This window comes from Lytechinus pictus, chromosome 1 (assembly GCF_037042905.1).
Source record: "Lytechinus pictus isolate F3 Inbred chromosome 1, Lp3.0, whole genome shotgun sequence".
Taxonomy (NCBI): domain Eukaryota; kingdom Metazoa; phylum Echinodermata; class Echinoidea; order Temnopleuroida; family Toxopneustidae; genus Lytechinus; species Lytechinus pictus.
Window position 1 is genome coordinate 44,281,845 of NC_087245.1, and position 16,711 is coordinate 44,298,555.

Genomic DNA, 16,711 nt, shown 5'->3' on the forward strand with positions numbered 1-16,711 from the left:
TCCTGATATACCCCCTCTGTAGCCTTGAACATAACCATCAAGTTCAGTTTTTGGACCTCTTGATGGCTGAAACATGCATACTAGTGAAAATAATTTGATACTGAAGAGTTTGGGCTGGTGTTTCATCCACTAGGGAATTCCCCTTGTAATATAGGCCTAGTCTTGGTTGTATTATATGGCACATGAAGGTTTCTTTTTTTATTTAACTTCCTGGCTTTTCTTTAACATCTGTACACTCACTTTATCACAAAGAAATGCATGAAATATACAGATGTGTTATGTAATGACCAATTTTAATGTTACTCCTATAGTCTACTGCCCTATGGATTTACACACATCCTACCTGCCTATATGTAGCTCGACAATGGATGCAATGTAGGGCCAAACAATTGAACATCCTATAATGCAAAATTGTAGATATGCATAGTGTGCATATCTGGATGCAAGTACTGCCCACAATTATAAATACAAGATTCACACGAGTTAAATTTGATTACAATAAAAAGAAATGAGAATTAACATACAAGCGTACTATACATTCACATCTTCCTATGACAGGGGGTGTAAGAGAGAGATAGGGAGAGAGGGGGTTAGATGGCTTGTATTCTAAAGGAATGTGGACTAGTCTGGCTAGAAATAAGTAAAAGTTAGAACAAGATAGCAGTAGCACTCATTCTCAGCCACCCCCCCCCCCAGACATACTTACCATTCTTTTCTCCCCCTCCCCCCTCCCTCTTGAATCCACCACTATTCAGTCAAATTCTAAAGTTCTCTGTTCTCCATCCCTTTCCCATGAACCAATTTCACAATTGCAATTGATCAAAGCCTATCTAATGTTTAGTGTCCTGTAATGGGTGCTATACACGAATACAGCAGTGCTCGTTGGTATACAAAAACACACAAAAACATGCAACGCAGAGGTAACATTAGCCTACACAGCCTAGCCTAGCCTCGTTATACAAACACAGATGATCTACTAATCACAATTTGTTTCCTGATATACCCCCTCTGTAGCCTTGAACATAACCATCAAGTTCAGTTTTTGGACCTCTTGATGGCTGAAACATGCATACTAGTGAAAATAATTTGATACTGAAGAGTTTGGGCTGGTGTTTCATCCACTAGGGAATTCCCCTTGTAATATAGGCCTAGTCTTGGTTGTATTATATGGCACATGAAGGTTTCTTTTTTTATTTAACTTCCTGGCTTTTCTTTAACATCTGTACACTCACTTTATCACAAAGAAATGCATGAAATATACAGATGTGTTATGTAATGACCAATTTTAATGTTACTCCTATAGTCTACTGCCCTATGGATTTACACACATCCTACCTGCCTATATGTAGCTCGACAATGGATGCAATGTAGGGCCAAACAATTGAACATCCTATAATGCAAAATTGTAGATATGCATAGTGTGCATATCTGGATGCAAGTACTGCCCACAATTATAAATACAAGATTCACACGAGTTAAATTTGATTACAATAAAAAGAAATGAGAATTAACATACAAGCGTACTATACATTCACATCTTCCTATGACAGGGGGTGTAAGAGAGAGATAGGGAGAGAGGGGGTTAGATGGCTTGTATTCTAAAGGAATGTGGACTAGTCTGGCTAGAAATAAGTAAAAGTTAGAACAAGATAGCAGTAGCACTCATTCTCAGCCACCCCCCCCCCCAGACATACTTACCATTCTTTTCTCCCCCTCCCCCCTCCCTCTTGAATCCACCACTATTCAGTCAAATTCTAAAGTTCTCTGTTCTCCATCCCTTTCCCATGAACCAATTTCACAATTGCAATTGATCAAAGCCTATCTAATGTTTAGTATCCTGTAATGGGTGCTATACACGAATACAGCAGTGCTCGTTGGTATACAAAAACACACGAAAACATGCAACGCAGACGTAACATTAGCCTACACAGCCTAGCCTAGCCTCGGTATACAAACACAGATGATCTACTAATCACAATTTGTTACCTGATATACCCCCTCTGTAGCCTTGAACATAACCATCAAGTTCAGTTTTTGGACCTCTTGATGGCTGAAACATGCATACTAGTGAAAATAATTTGATACTGAAGAGTTTGGGCTGGTGTTTCATCCACTAGGGAATTCCCCTTGTAATAGACCTAATCTTGGTTGTATTATATGGCACATGAAGGTTTCTTTTTTTATTTAACTTCCTGGCTTTTCTTTAACATCTGAACACTTACTTTATCACAAAGAAATGCATGAAATATACAGATGTGTTATGTAATGACCAATTTTAATGTTACTCCTATAGTCTAGTGCCCTATGGATTTACACACATCCTACCTGCCTATATGTAGCTCGACATTGGATGCAATGTAGGGCCAAACAATTGAACATTCTATAATGCAAAATTGTAGATATTCATAGTGTGCATATCTGGATGCAAGTACTGCCCACAATTATAAATACAAGATTCACACGAGTTAAATTTGATTACAATAAAAAGAAATGAGAATTAACATACAAGCGTACTATACATTCACATCTTCCTATGACAGGGGGTGTAAGAGAGAGATAGGGAGAGAGGGGGTTAGATGGCTTGTATTCTAAAGGAATGGGGACTAGTCTGGCTAGAAATAAGTAAAAGTTAGAACAAGATAGCAGTAGCACTCATTCTCAGCCACCCCCCCCCCCCCAGACATACTTACCATGCTTTCCCTCCCCCCCTCCCTCTTGAATCCACCACTATTCAGTCAAATACTAAAGTTCTCTGTTCTCCATCCCTTTCCCATGAACCAATTTCACAATTGCAATTGATCAAAGCCTATCTAATGTTTAGTATCCTGTAATGGGTGCTTTACACGAATACAGCAGTGCTCGTTGGTATACAAAAACACACGAAAACATGCAACGCAGAGGTAATATTAGCCTACACAGCCTAGCCTAGCCTCGGTATACAAACACACATGATCTACTAATCACAATTTGTTACCTGATATACCCCCTCTGTAGCCTTGAACATAACCATTTAGTTCAGTTTTTGGACCTCTTGATGGCTGAAACATGCATACTAGTGAAAATAATTTGCTACTGAAGAGTTTGGGCTGGTGTTTCATCCACTAGGGAATTCCCCTTGTAATATAGGCCTAGTCTTGGTTGTATTATATGGCACATGAAGGTTTCTTTTTTATTTAACTTCCTGGCTTTTCTTTAACATCTGTACACTCACTTTATCACAAAGAAATGCATGAAATATACAGATGTGTTATGTAATGACCAATTTTAATGTTACTCCTATAGTCTAGTGCCCTATGGATTTACACACATCCTACGTGCCTATATGTAGCTCGACAATGGATGCAATGTAGAGCCCAACATCCTATAATGCAAAATTGTAGATATGCATAGTGTGCATATCTGGATGCAAGTACTGCCCACTATTATAACTACCAGATTCACACGAGTTAAATTTGATAACAATAAAAAGAAATGAGAATTAACATACAAGCGTACTATACATTCACATCTTCCTATGACAAGGGGTGTAAGAGAGAGATAGGGAGAGAGGGGGGTTACATGGCTTGTATTCTAAAGGAATGGGGACTAGTCTGGCTAGAAATAAGTAAAAGTTAGAACAAGAACGCAGTAGCACTCTTTCTCAGCCACCCCCCCCCCCCAGACATACTTACCATGCTTTTCTCCCCCTCCCCCCTCCCTCTTCAATCCACCACTATTCAGTGAAATTCTAAAGTTTTCTGTTCTCCATCCCTTTCCCGTGAACCAATTTCACAATTGCAATTGATCAAAGCCTATTTAATGTTTAGTATCCTGTAATGGGTGCTTTACACGAATACAGCAGTGCTCGTTGGTATACAAAAACACACGAAAACATGCAACGCAGAGGTAATATTAGCCTACACAGCCTAGCCTAGCCTCGGTATACAAACACACATGATCTACTCATCAAAATTAGTTACCTGATATACCCCCTCTGTAGCCTTGAACATAACCATTTAGTTCAGTTTATGGACCTCTTGATGGCTGAAACATGCATACTAGTGAAAATAATTTGCTACTGAAGAGTTTGGGCTGGTGTTTCATCCACTAGGGAATTCCCCTTGTAATATAGGCTTAGTCTTGGTTGTATTATATGGCACATGAAGGTTTCTTTTTTATTTAACTTCCTGGCTTTTCTTTAACATCTATACACTCACTTTATCACAAAGAAACGCATGAAATATACAGATGCGTTATGTAATGACCAATTTTAATGTTACTCCTATGGTCTAGTGCCCTATGGATTTACACACATCCTATCTGCCTATATGTAGCTCGACAATGGATGCAATGTAGGGCCAAACAATTGAACATCCTATAATGCAAAATTGTAGATATGCATAGTGTGCATATCTGGATGCAAGTACTGCCCACAATTATAAATACCAGATTCACACGAGTTAAATCAGATAACAATAAAACGAAATGAGAATTAACATACAAGCGTACTATACATTCACATCTTCATATGACAAGGGGTGTAAGAGAGAGATGGGGAGAGAGGGGGGTTAGATGGCTTGTATTCTAAAGCCAAATGAATGGGGGCTAGTCTGGCTAGAAATAAGTAAAAGTTAGCACAAGATAGCAGTAGCACTCATTCTCAGCCACCCCCCCCCCCAGACATACTTACCATGCTTCCCCCCCCCCTCCCTCTTGAATCCACCACTGTTCAGTCAAATACTAAAGTTCTCTGTTCTCCATCCCTTTCCCATGAACCAATTTCACAATTGCAATTGATCAAAGCCTATCTAATGTTTAGTATCCTGTAATGGGTGCCTTACACGAATACAGCAGTGCTCGTTGGTATACAAAAACACACGAAAACATGCAACGCAGAGGTAATATTAGCCTACACAGGCTAGCCTAGCCTCGGTATACAAACACACATGATCTACTAATCACAATTAGTTACCTGATATACCCCCTCTGTAGCCTTGAACATAACCATCAAGTTCAGTTTTTGGACCTCTTGATGGCTGAAACATGCATACTAGTGAAAATAATTTGATACTGAAGAGTTTGGGCTGGTGTTTCATCCACTAGGGAATTCCCCTTGTAATATACCCGGTAGGCCTAGTCTTGGTTGTATTATATGGCACATGAAGGTTTCTTTTTTATTTTACTTCCTGGCTTTTCTTTAACATCTGTACACTCACTTTATCACAAAGAAATGCATGAAATATACAGATGTGTTATGTAATGACCAATTTTAATGTTACTCCTATAGTCTAGTGCCCTATGGATTTACACACATCCTACCTGCCTATATGTAGCTCGACAATGGATGCAATGTAGGGCCAAACAATTGAACATCCTATAATGCAAAATTGTAGATATGCATAGTGTGCATATCTGGATGCAAGTACTGCCCACAATTATAAATACCAGATTCACACGAGTTAAATGAGATAACAATAAAAAGAAATGAGAATTAACATACAAGCGTACTATACATTCACATCTTCCTATGACAAGGGGTGTAAGAGAGAGGGGGTTAGATGTCTTGTATTCTAAAGGAATGGGGACTAGTCTGGCTAGAAATAAGTAAAAGTTAGAACAAGATAGCAGTAGCACTCATTCTCAGCCACCCCCCCCCCCCCCAGACATACTCACCATGCTTTTCTCCCCCTCCCCCCTCCCTCTTGAATCCACCACTATTCAGTCAAATTCTAAAGTTCTCTGTTCTCCATCCCTTTCCCATGAACCAATTTCACAATTGCAATTGATCAAAGCCTATCTAATGTTTAGTGTCCTGTAATGGGTGCTATACACGAATACAGCAGTGCTCGTTGGTATACAAAAACACACAAAAACATGCAACGCAGAGGTAACATTAGCCTACACAGCCTAGCCTAGCCTCGTTATACAAACACAGATGATCTACTAATCACAATTTGTTTCCTGATATACCCCCTCTGGAGCCTTGAACATAACCATCAAGTTCAGTTTTTGGACCTCTTGATGGCTGAAACATGCATACTAGTGAAAATAATTTGATACTGAAGAGTTTGGGCTGGTGTTTCATCCACTAGGGAATTCCCCTTGTAATATAGGCCTAGTCTTGGTTGTATTATATGGCACATGAAGGTTTCTTTTTTTATTTAACTTCCTGGCTTTTCTTTAACATCTGTACACTCACTTTATCACAAAGAAATGCATAAAATATACAGATGTGTTATGTAATGACCAATTTTAATGTTACTCCTATAGTCTACTGCCCTATGGATTTACACACATCCTACCTGCCTATATGTAGCTCGACAATGGATGCAATGTAGGGCCAAACAATTGAACATCCTATAATGCAAAATTGTAGATATGCATAGTGTGCATATCTGGATGCAAGTACTGCCCAGAATTATAAATACAAGATTCACAGGAGTTAAATTTGATTACAATAAAAAGAAATGAGAATTAACATACAAGCGTACTATACATTCACATCTTCCTATGACAGGGGGTGTAAGAGAGAGATAGGGAGAGAGGGGGTTAGATGGCTTGTATTCTAAAGGAATGTGGACTAGTCTGGCTAGAAATAAGTAAAAGTTAGAACAAGATAGCAGTAGCACTCATTCTCAGCCACCCCCCCCCCCCCAGACATACTTACCATGCTTTTCTCCCCCTCCCCCCTCCCTCTTGAATCCACCACTATTCAGTCAAATTCTAAAGTTCTCTGTTCTCCATCCCTTTCCCATGAACCAATTTCACAATTGCAATTGATCAAAGCCTATCTAATGTTTAGTATCCTGTAATGGGTGCTATACACGAATACAGCAGTGCTCGTTGGTATACAAAAACACACGAAAACATGCAACGCAGAGGTAATATTAGCCTACACAGCCTAGCCTAGCCTCGGTATACAAACACACATGATCTACTAATCAAAATTAGTTACCTGATATACCCCCTCTGTAGCCTTGAACATAACCATTTAGTTCAGTTTATGGACCTCTTGATGGCTGAAACATGCATACTAGTGAAAATAATTTGCTACTGAAGAGTTTGGGCTGGTGTTTCATCCACTAGGGAATTCCCCTTGTAATATAGGCCTAGTCTTGGTTGTATTATATGGCACATGAAGGTTTCTTTTTTATTTAACTTCCTGGCTTTTCTTTAACATCTGTACACTCACTTTATCACAAAGAAATGCATGAAATATACAGATGCGTTATGTAATGACCAATTTTAATGTTACTCCTATGGTCTAGTGCCCTATGGATTTACACACATCCTATCTGCCTATATGTAGCTCGACAATGGATGCAATGTAGGGCCAAACAATTGAACATCCTATAATGCAAAATTGTAGATATGCATAGTGTGCATATCTGGATGCAAGTACTGCCCAGAATTATAAATACCAGATTCACACGAGTTAAATCAGATAACAATAAAAAGAAATGAGAATTTACATACAAGCGTACTAGGCTATATACATTCACATCTTCCTATGACAAGGGGTGTAAGAGAGAGATGGGGAGAGAGGGGGGTTAGATGGCTTGTATTCTAAAGGAATGTGGACTAGTCTGGCTAGAAATAAGTAAAAGTTAGAACAAGTTACAAGATAGCAGTAGCACTCATTCTCAGCCACCCCCCCCCCCCCCCAGACATACTTACCATGCTTTTCTCCCCCCCCCCCCCCTCCCTCTTGAATCCACCACTATTCAGTCAAGCCTATCTAATGTTTTGTATCCTGTAATGGGTGCTATACACGAATACAGCAGTGCTCGTTGGTATACAAAAACACACGAAAACACGCAACGCAGAGGTAACATTAGCCTACACAGCCTAGCCTAGCCTCGGTATACAAACACAGATGATGTACTAACATAGAGATGTATACTAAATTAGCGTTATTAGTATATATCTCTACACTGGCGTAAATCCGTGTTGAGGGGTGGGGGGGATGACTGAAATATTTTGGCATTTTTTTTGCAATCATGTTTTTAGATATGCAAGGAATTGTAATTGATATGTCTACAGTGGCGTACCGTGGGTCACGGCATTGTGGGGGCACCAGCAAAATCTTTGAATCACTGAGTGAGCGCGCGAAGCGCGCTCAGTTGCTAGTTATTCTGACCTAATAGAGACATTTTAAGGACAATGTCATTGAACGGATATGTATCTCACTGATCAAATTATGCGAGCGCGAAGCGCGAGCTGAATTTTTTTAATATTCACACCTAAAAAGGGACATTATAATCAAATTTGCGTAATCATGATAGTTACCTGTCTCGCTAAACAATGCGAGCGCGAAGCGCGAGCTGAAATTTTCGTATATTTTGACCCCAAACAGCGAGATTTTAAGGAATATATTTTAGGAATCCATTAAGAGTATGCATATCTCACCATGTAGTCATCTAATGCGAGTGCCAAGCGCTTGCTGATTTTAGTAGAATTACATCTGAACACATGAAACACTTTTTGTAGTCATTGCAATCATGATTATCATACGCATCTCACTAATCAAATATTGCGAGCGTGAGGCGCGAGCAGAAAATTTAGATAAGTTAGATAATTCAGACCTGAAGTGGGGCATTCTAAGGTTTCTTTGTAGGAATTAACTTGGACCATACGTATTTCATTAACCAAATGATGAGAGTGCGAAGCGCGAGCTGAAAATATTTGATATTCATATCAGAAAAAGGGACATTTTAAGGACTGATTTTAGGAATTCATGAAGAGCAGACATATCTCACCAATCCACTAATGCGAACGTAATCACGGACAGGAAATGTTTTTATATATACGAAGACCTTAACATGGGGCAATCACTTTTTGAGTCATGTAAAAGAAGCATAGGCCTATGTCACTACATAAAACAATGATAACTCAAGTGCTAGGAAATATATTTGGTTTATATTGACTTGAAAACGGGATGTTTTAGTACAACAGGATTATCGTTGAACAGACAATGCAAGCACCAGGAACAATGAAGACGTAGGCCCTGGGCAAATTATGTTTCATAAAGTTATGATAAAAATGTTTCTTATGTAATGTAACATAACATAATTATAATATAATATAACATTATAATGAATAATACTTTCTTCTTTCCCACTACGTTTCTTTTCCTTTCTCCCTCTTTTCTCCTTTTCCCCATTTCCCCGGGGTTTTTTTGTCAGCCGATGGGGGGAGCATGTGCCTCCCATGCCCCCCCCCCCCGTAGTTACGCCACTGTATGTCCATATGGCAAATACCCCTCCAATATTATTATTTTTTTACCCCATGATGGTTTAATGGTTTTATTAGAGATTACATTCAAAATTTTTTGACATTCCATCTTAATCCCTTCCCAAAGACCCCAACATTGATGAATTGGAAGAAACGGGGGTTTCTCTTCAATGTTATAATAAGGACATAAGTATTTCAATTGGAAATGGTGAACTGGCTCTTTATTTGCATTTTATGATTCAATAATATTGTTTTATTTGTTAAGCGGTATTTTAGGAAGAATTTTCACCAATAAAACAATTATCTCTTGTGATTTTTTTTTATTTCTTTCGTAAAAAGTGGGGGGATGATTGTACAGGCCATCCCCCCCTCCTCGAAAAGTGGGGGGATATATCCCCCCATCCCCCCCGGGATTTACGCCAGTGTATCTCTATGTGTACTAAATAATCACAATTTGTTACCTGATATATATACCCCCTCTGTAGCCTTGAACATAACCATTAAGTTCAGTTTTGGACCTCTTGATGGCTGAAACATGCAGCCACTGCGAGTGCGAAGCGCGAACAGAATTTTGAATTGTTTATGACCTGAAAGATGTTTGTTAGAGACTAAAATTGTTCGGAGGAATCGGAGCTATAACATTGGCATGATGACAAAGTTTTAAAATTTGAAGAGTGAAACATGTTGCTTTAGAGCTCCTTATAACTTGAGTAGGATGTTTATGATAACACTTACTTAACTTCCTTCAGCCTTTTCAAGATTTCTGGGGGGTCTTGACTAGGAGGCAAATTCCCCTTCCCCCGTTGCCCCCCTTGGTGCCGCCACTGATTGTTCCACTGATAAAGTGGTTGGTTATATCCAGACCTGTTGTACCAAAATTGCCAAATTTTGATATTCCCAAGGATTTAATTAACTGGATTTTCCCAAATAGGGTTAAATCCCGTTGCTTCCACCATCCTAACATTCAATAAAGTTTTTTGTTCATGTTGTTGCTTTTATACTTATAGCGTTTTCAATATATTTATTTTAGTTATTTACATCTGCTGCCCTGCATATCATTTATTACTTCGTGATACGTGCTTCATCTATTAAAGTGTTTATCAAATAAATGCATATTTCGAATACATTATATATTTAGCAAGGATGATATAATAATAATAATATAGGGTAGGGTATTTATATTGCGCACATATCCACATTGTTAGGTGCTCAACGCGCTCCTATATTACCCGGCTAAGCTAGGCGTTCATAGCGCGAAATAGAGTGAAACTGGGGAGCCCCGGCTAGCGAAATTATTTTTCCCACCGAGTTCTGGACCAACATATGAATATTCATGACTTGCTTCTTCGGATTGAGAGTACGCATGTGCGTGTGTTTTGTCTTGTCGTCTCTTCTACTCCTACTATCAACTTCACTACAGTATCAACCTAAATAACGGAGGCTTCAAACTAATAATACATTTGGGTTCAGCCATTTACTGGATTCCATCTTGTTACACTCTCCGGTATCTCGCCACAGATGGCGCTATTCCATAACATCCCCCTTTGTTTACAAAAGACATTGATTTGCAAATTAACCCTTAATATACATTTTTAATTAGTCCATTGTTTAAACAGAGTCCTTCTTCTAAACGGAGTCCATCCAAATCCAAATCACTTCAGGAAGTCACAGTTTATAAAAGTTCATCACAGTTCTTTGATCCTTCCATTCGTCTTGTATATCTGCGACAGTCCCATACTTGAACGGATTATGCTTTCATTTTATATCAAACTCCTGTGTTATTCCAGTCGATTCCGAAACATCTATGATGTGATTGGGAAATCATCCGGGCGACCACCAAAAATTCTATTAAAGATATATCCGATTTATTACTTTCTTTTGTTGTTTGTTTTGTGTATGTTTGTTCAAAGGCTTTAGATTGGCTACCCAAACAATACTAACTCTTTTCTAAAACATAACAATTAAAAACTAACTCTACTGAACATATATAACATGTCATCAATACATATCAATAAACAAACTGCTTGGTCACTTCACTCATGTAACTAATTAAGTACATCATCCTTTCCTCAGTGAAATGAAAGAGAACAAAACTAATCACAGGTTGCCTCAAAAATCGTCAAAATTGCTGCACTTTTTATTTTTCATGTTTTTTTTTTTTTTTTTTTTTTTTTTTTGTACAAGATGTTGTCCTATGAATAATCCAAGGGCAGCATTTGTGAATCCGACATGAGTTGGAAAAAAAAAATTCTGGAAATAACAAATTTGGTCAAATAGTGTATATCTCATCAGCATCTCTGTAAATGTGCTGTGAAAGTTGTCTTTGTCTACATAATGGTTATATCAACTATATCAATCTACCTCATAGTAACACATGTATTATGAAAACCTGCAAAATATGATAGATCAAATACTTTCAGAGTAGCCAATCTATTTTTCTTTCTGCTTTCTTTCTTTCTTTTTTTTTAACCTGTCATGCCAAAATTTGCGTCAAATTAAAAAAATAATACAAATAAAAGTATTTCCACACTTGGGTGGACATTTCAAACTTTAGAACTTTTGGTTGTTTCCCACTCTATTAGCTATGTCCGGAATTTATAAGTTCTATCTGGTCACATAATCGTCCAGATAACGAGGTCGTTGAATACGCCTTCCTGATCTAGTCGTCTGGGCCTGATGTTCGTTAGGGTCCTGTGGGGGGGGCCACAGGCTGAATCTCTCGCTCGGGTTGAGAAATCACCAGGTCGTCTAGTTCATTGTTAGCATTATCAGTTGTTTTGCTAACTTTTCTGAGATGGCGTCGATTTCGTCGATAAGTAACGCCATCTTGGGTAAGGACATTGTAGGATCTAGGTTCTGCAGCAAAGCTTACCACTACTGCTCTCATCCAGGACTTCTTTGGACCCCCTGCTGATTTCAGACGAACATGGTCACCTATTTTCAGGGGTGTCAGATCTCTGGCTCCTCGGTTGTAGTAGCATGCTTGCCTCTCCTTGGCTGCTCTCATCTCCTCTCCAACCTTCTTTTGTATCTCAGGTTTGAGCAGCCTCTTGGTAGTTGGTAGCACAGTCCTAGTTCTCCTGTTCATTATTCTCTGTATCGGACTGCTTCCCATACCAGGTGTTGGTGTGTTACGAAATGCCAGAAGGCTGAGGTATGGATCACTTCCTGCTGTCTTAGCCTTCTTCAGCAGAGATTTTGCAACTTTCACACTGCTTTCCGCCTTCCCATTGCTTTGAGGGTAATGGGGAGACGATGTTGTATGTTCAAACTGCCACTTCCTTGCAAACCTCTTGAACTCGTCTGCAGTAAACTGTGGTCCATTGTCTGTGACAAGTTGATCCGGAATCCCGAATCGTGCAAACTGGCCCTTGAGTTTACTAATAACATTGGTGGCCAGTGTCTTCTCCAGATAGTCGACTTCCCAATAGCCTGAGAAGTAATCCACAGTAATTAAGTAGTGGCGTCCATCCAGCTGAAATAGGTCTGCACCAACCTTTGCCCAGGGTCTCTCTGGCACATCATGGGGTTTTAGTGTTTCCTTGGGTTGTTCTTTACCATATTCTTGGCACGTCTCACAATTCTGCACAAAGTCTTTCAATTTGCTACTCATGCCTGGCCAATACATGCATTCCCTTGCTCTTCTCAGGCATCCATTTACACCAATGTGGGAATCATGAATCTGTAACGTCATCTCTCGTCTCATGGCTTTTGGAATGACCAATCTCTCTCCTCTGAATATGAGGTCATTCTCTGTACTCAGCTCGTCTCTAACATGGAAATATGAGACTAAGTCTGGCTCCACATCCTTCTTGTCATTGGGCCAACCTTGCTTGATAATCTCTTGTAGTCTCTGCATAGTCTCATCCCTCTTAGTTGCTTCTCTGATCTCAGTAAGCAAAGGCTGTGAAACTGGGATGTGCATTGCTAAGTTGACAGTCTCTAGCTCCCTCATTTCATCAGTCTTGCCACTCTGAAGATAGGCTCTGCTTAGGGTATCTGCCAAGTACATCTCTTTTCCTGGCTTGTATCTGATTACCACATCATAAGTGTGCATTCTCACTAACATCCTCTGCAATCTCTTTGGTGCTAGATGGAGTGGTTTTGTAGTGATGATCTCAAGTGGTTTGTGGTCTGATTGCACACTTACTGGTCTTCCATAGGTATACACATGAAATCTTTGCAAACCAAAGACTACTGCTAATAGTTCTTTTTCAATTTGTGCATACCTTGTCTCTGTATCAGTTAGGGCTCTACTGGCAAACGCCACTGGACGTCCTTCTTGCATCAATGCTGCACCTAATCCAGTGTCTGAAGCATCAGCTTGCAGCGTCAATTCCTTGGATGGGTCATAATACTGGAGTACTGGCTCTGCAGTCACCAGCTTCTTTATTTCTGTCACTGCCCTGTCATGCACCTCTGCCCACCACCAAGTTACGTCCTTCTGCGTCAGCTTGCGAAGTGGCTCACAAAGGTCGCTAAGTCCAGGCAGAAACTTGCTCAGGTAGTTCACAAATCCAATAAATCTTTGGACTCCCGCTACGTCCGTAGGGTTAGGCATCTTCAAGACTGCTTCCACCTTCTTAGGATCCGGTTTCAGTCCTTCAGCAGAGATTGTGTGTCCTATGTATGATACTTCCTTCACTTTAAGCTTAGCTTTCTCTATGTTAAGCTTTACATTTCTTTCCCGACATCTGTTCATCAAGGCTCTAACCTTCTTGTCATGGTCTCTTATTGCTTCCTCTTCTGACTCCCCTTTACCGAACACCAGTATGTCATCCGCCACACATCTGACACCTTCAAGACCTTCCAGCACCAAGTTCAGGCGTCTTTGGAACTCTTCAGGAGCGGTGGACAGACCAAAAGGCATACGCTTCCAACGATACCGGCCATAGGGAGTGTTGAATGTTGTCAGCTCCGAGCTGGACTCGTCTAATTGGACATGCCAGAATCCGTTCTTCGCATCAAAGGTGCTAAACACCTTCGCATTAGTCAAGTCTGATAGGATGTCTTCTATTGTTGTCATGGGATAGTGGCTTCGTTTCAATCCCTTATTCAGATCTCTTGGGTCTAAGCATACTCTCAGCTTCCCATTAGGCTTCTCCACACAGACAAGGCTTGAGACCCAAGGGGTGTGCGTCTCTATCCTTGCAATTATATTGCCTTCTTCAAGCCTGTCTAATTCTTCCTTTAGTTTGGTCTGCAAAGCCACTGGTACTCGTCTTGGTGGGTGGATCACCGGTGTAACGTCTTCGTCCACACTCATATGATACTCTCCCTCAAGTTTTCCTGTCCCTTCAAACACATCAGCATATTCAGTCATCAGGGTCTGCTTGCTTAGAGTACTCTCACAATCCGTGTCAGCCTTCAGCAACATTATGTTTTCCTCACAGACCTTGATCAATCCCATCTGCTGGGCTGCACTGCTCCCAAGTATTGGCATGCACTCTCTGTCTACAACGATGCAGTCCACTTTGTATTTCCTTCCATTCTTGGGATTCATCATTTTCACTTTGGTCTTGCCAAGAGGAACTTCAGTTGTCTGATTAAAGACAGTAAGTACAAGGTCCTTGCTCTTGATGACTTCTTTTGCCAGCGCCTTAGGGATCACATTACATGTTGCTCCGCAGTCTACCTGGAACTTCACATCTTTCCCACTTAGTGTCATCAGCACAAAAATTTTCTTTTTGAACTTTCCCCCGTCTATCCCGTACACAGCATGCTCTCCTTCCAGTTCCACTGTCTGAACTTCCTGGAATTCTTCATCTGAACTGCCTGCTTCCACTACATGGACTGGTCTTTTCTTTGGTTTCTTTGGATCTCTCTTCTGATCCTTACCATCTTTCTTGGCTTTGCTCCTGCACACACTAGAGAAATGATTTTTTCCATTGCATGCAAAGCATTCTTTCCCGAAGGCTGGACATTTCTCTTTTTTCCTTTCATGACAACGTCCACAGAATTTACACTGCACTGCCTGCAAGTTCTTGGGTTTTTCTTTATTGCTCACTGCATGAACCAATTGTTGCTGCTCACCGACAAGAACATCTAATCTGGCCTTAGAGAGCACAGATGCTTGACAAGCTTTGACACACTTGTCCAAATCAAGTGACGATTCTCGTAAAAGTCTCTCCCTGAGCATGCCATCTTTGATCCCGCATACGATCCGATCACGAATCAGAGACTCCTTTAAATCTCCGAAGTTACAGTGAGCCGCCAACAGTTTGAGTTCAGTTAAGAACGAATCAAATGATTCTCCACTACCTTGACTTCGAGTAAAGAACCGATACCTGTCCACGGTCTCATTCCTTACTGGTTGACAATGCTTCTCAAAAGCATCCAGAGCCTGGGCCATAGTGACGTCTTGCACGGTTCCATTCGGTAATCTTGTCCCTTCAGGTTTTATCGTCTCGTAGAGCTCCCTTCCCTGTGGACCAACAAGGTACTTCAACATCTTGAGCTTCACCTTGTCCTCTTTACCATCCATGCTCAAATCCACGTAGAGCACAAACTCATCTTTCCACTGTTTCCACTCTAAGGAAAGGTCACTTGCTTCAAAGTTCATCTGTCTGGGAGGCCTCAGTTGCTCCATTGTACTGATGATGAATTTTTCTAACCCTGGAAACAATCAAGTGAAAACAGCTGGTAATTCCGGTCACTCACTGCACTTTTCCTGTGCAATGTCAATGGGATGAAAACTGTCTGGTATTTCCGGTCACTCGTCCTTCAGCACCCAATTCTGTCCCTTGTTTCCAATCAGATATTACTACTTTATCATCAGCATCATTCAGCATCATCCAGCATCATTAAGGAATATTGGGAGGTCATAAAATGTCTCATCAAAAGCTGGACTTACAATTTCATCTCGGTCATGCTCTGTGAACATTCGCCGTTTCGGAAGTGCATCCTTCCGTTTTCCGATCTGCTCCGACGATCACGAAAAACTGTCCAAAATCAACATCACAGAATCCAATAAAAGCTCTGTCCTGACACCATGTTTTGTCTTGTCGTCTCTTCTACTCCTACTATCAACTTCACTACAGTATCAACCTAAATAACGGAGGCTTCAAACTAATAATACATTTGGGTTCAGCCATTTACTGGATTCCATCTTGTTACACTCTCCGGTATCTCGCCACAGATGGCGCTATTCCATAACAGCGTGGACTTGGCCTCGATCGACCAGTGCCGATCGTAAGCATTCACGTTGCTCAGAATGAATTAGCATCGTCAAATTACCGGTACCCTTACATATATAGTTACATAGGCCTTATAGGCTTAGATCTATATATACATCCAATTCTTAAAAACTTATCAAACTAGCTGCCATTAATGGCAAGACATGTGCTAGGGTAGGGCTAGCTTAGGCTAGCCCCATTAACTTTACCTCAAATCTGGACCTGTCTAATGCCTAATACTAATAGGAATAGCCGACTAATGCCATGGTTAACTTCGAACTTGTTAATTCCGAACTTTACGTTTGATTAGGTTTGGACCAATA

General features: G+C 40.3%; 1 protein-coding gene across 1 annotated transcript; it reads right to left on the reverse strand.

The window, feature by feature from the left end:
• Positions 1-11,896: 11,896 nt before the first annotated feature.
• LOC135155520 (uncharacterized protein K02A2.6-like) lies at positions 11,897-15,802 on the reverse strand. The gene has a single exon (XM_064104836.1). The coding sequence runs from the start codon at positions 15,800-15,802 to the stop codon at positions 11,897-11,899; it is 3,906 nt and encodes a 1,301-aa protein (XP_063960906.1).
• Between the last annotated feature and the right edge of the window lie 909 nt (positions 15,803-16,711).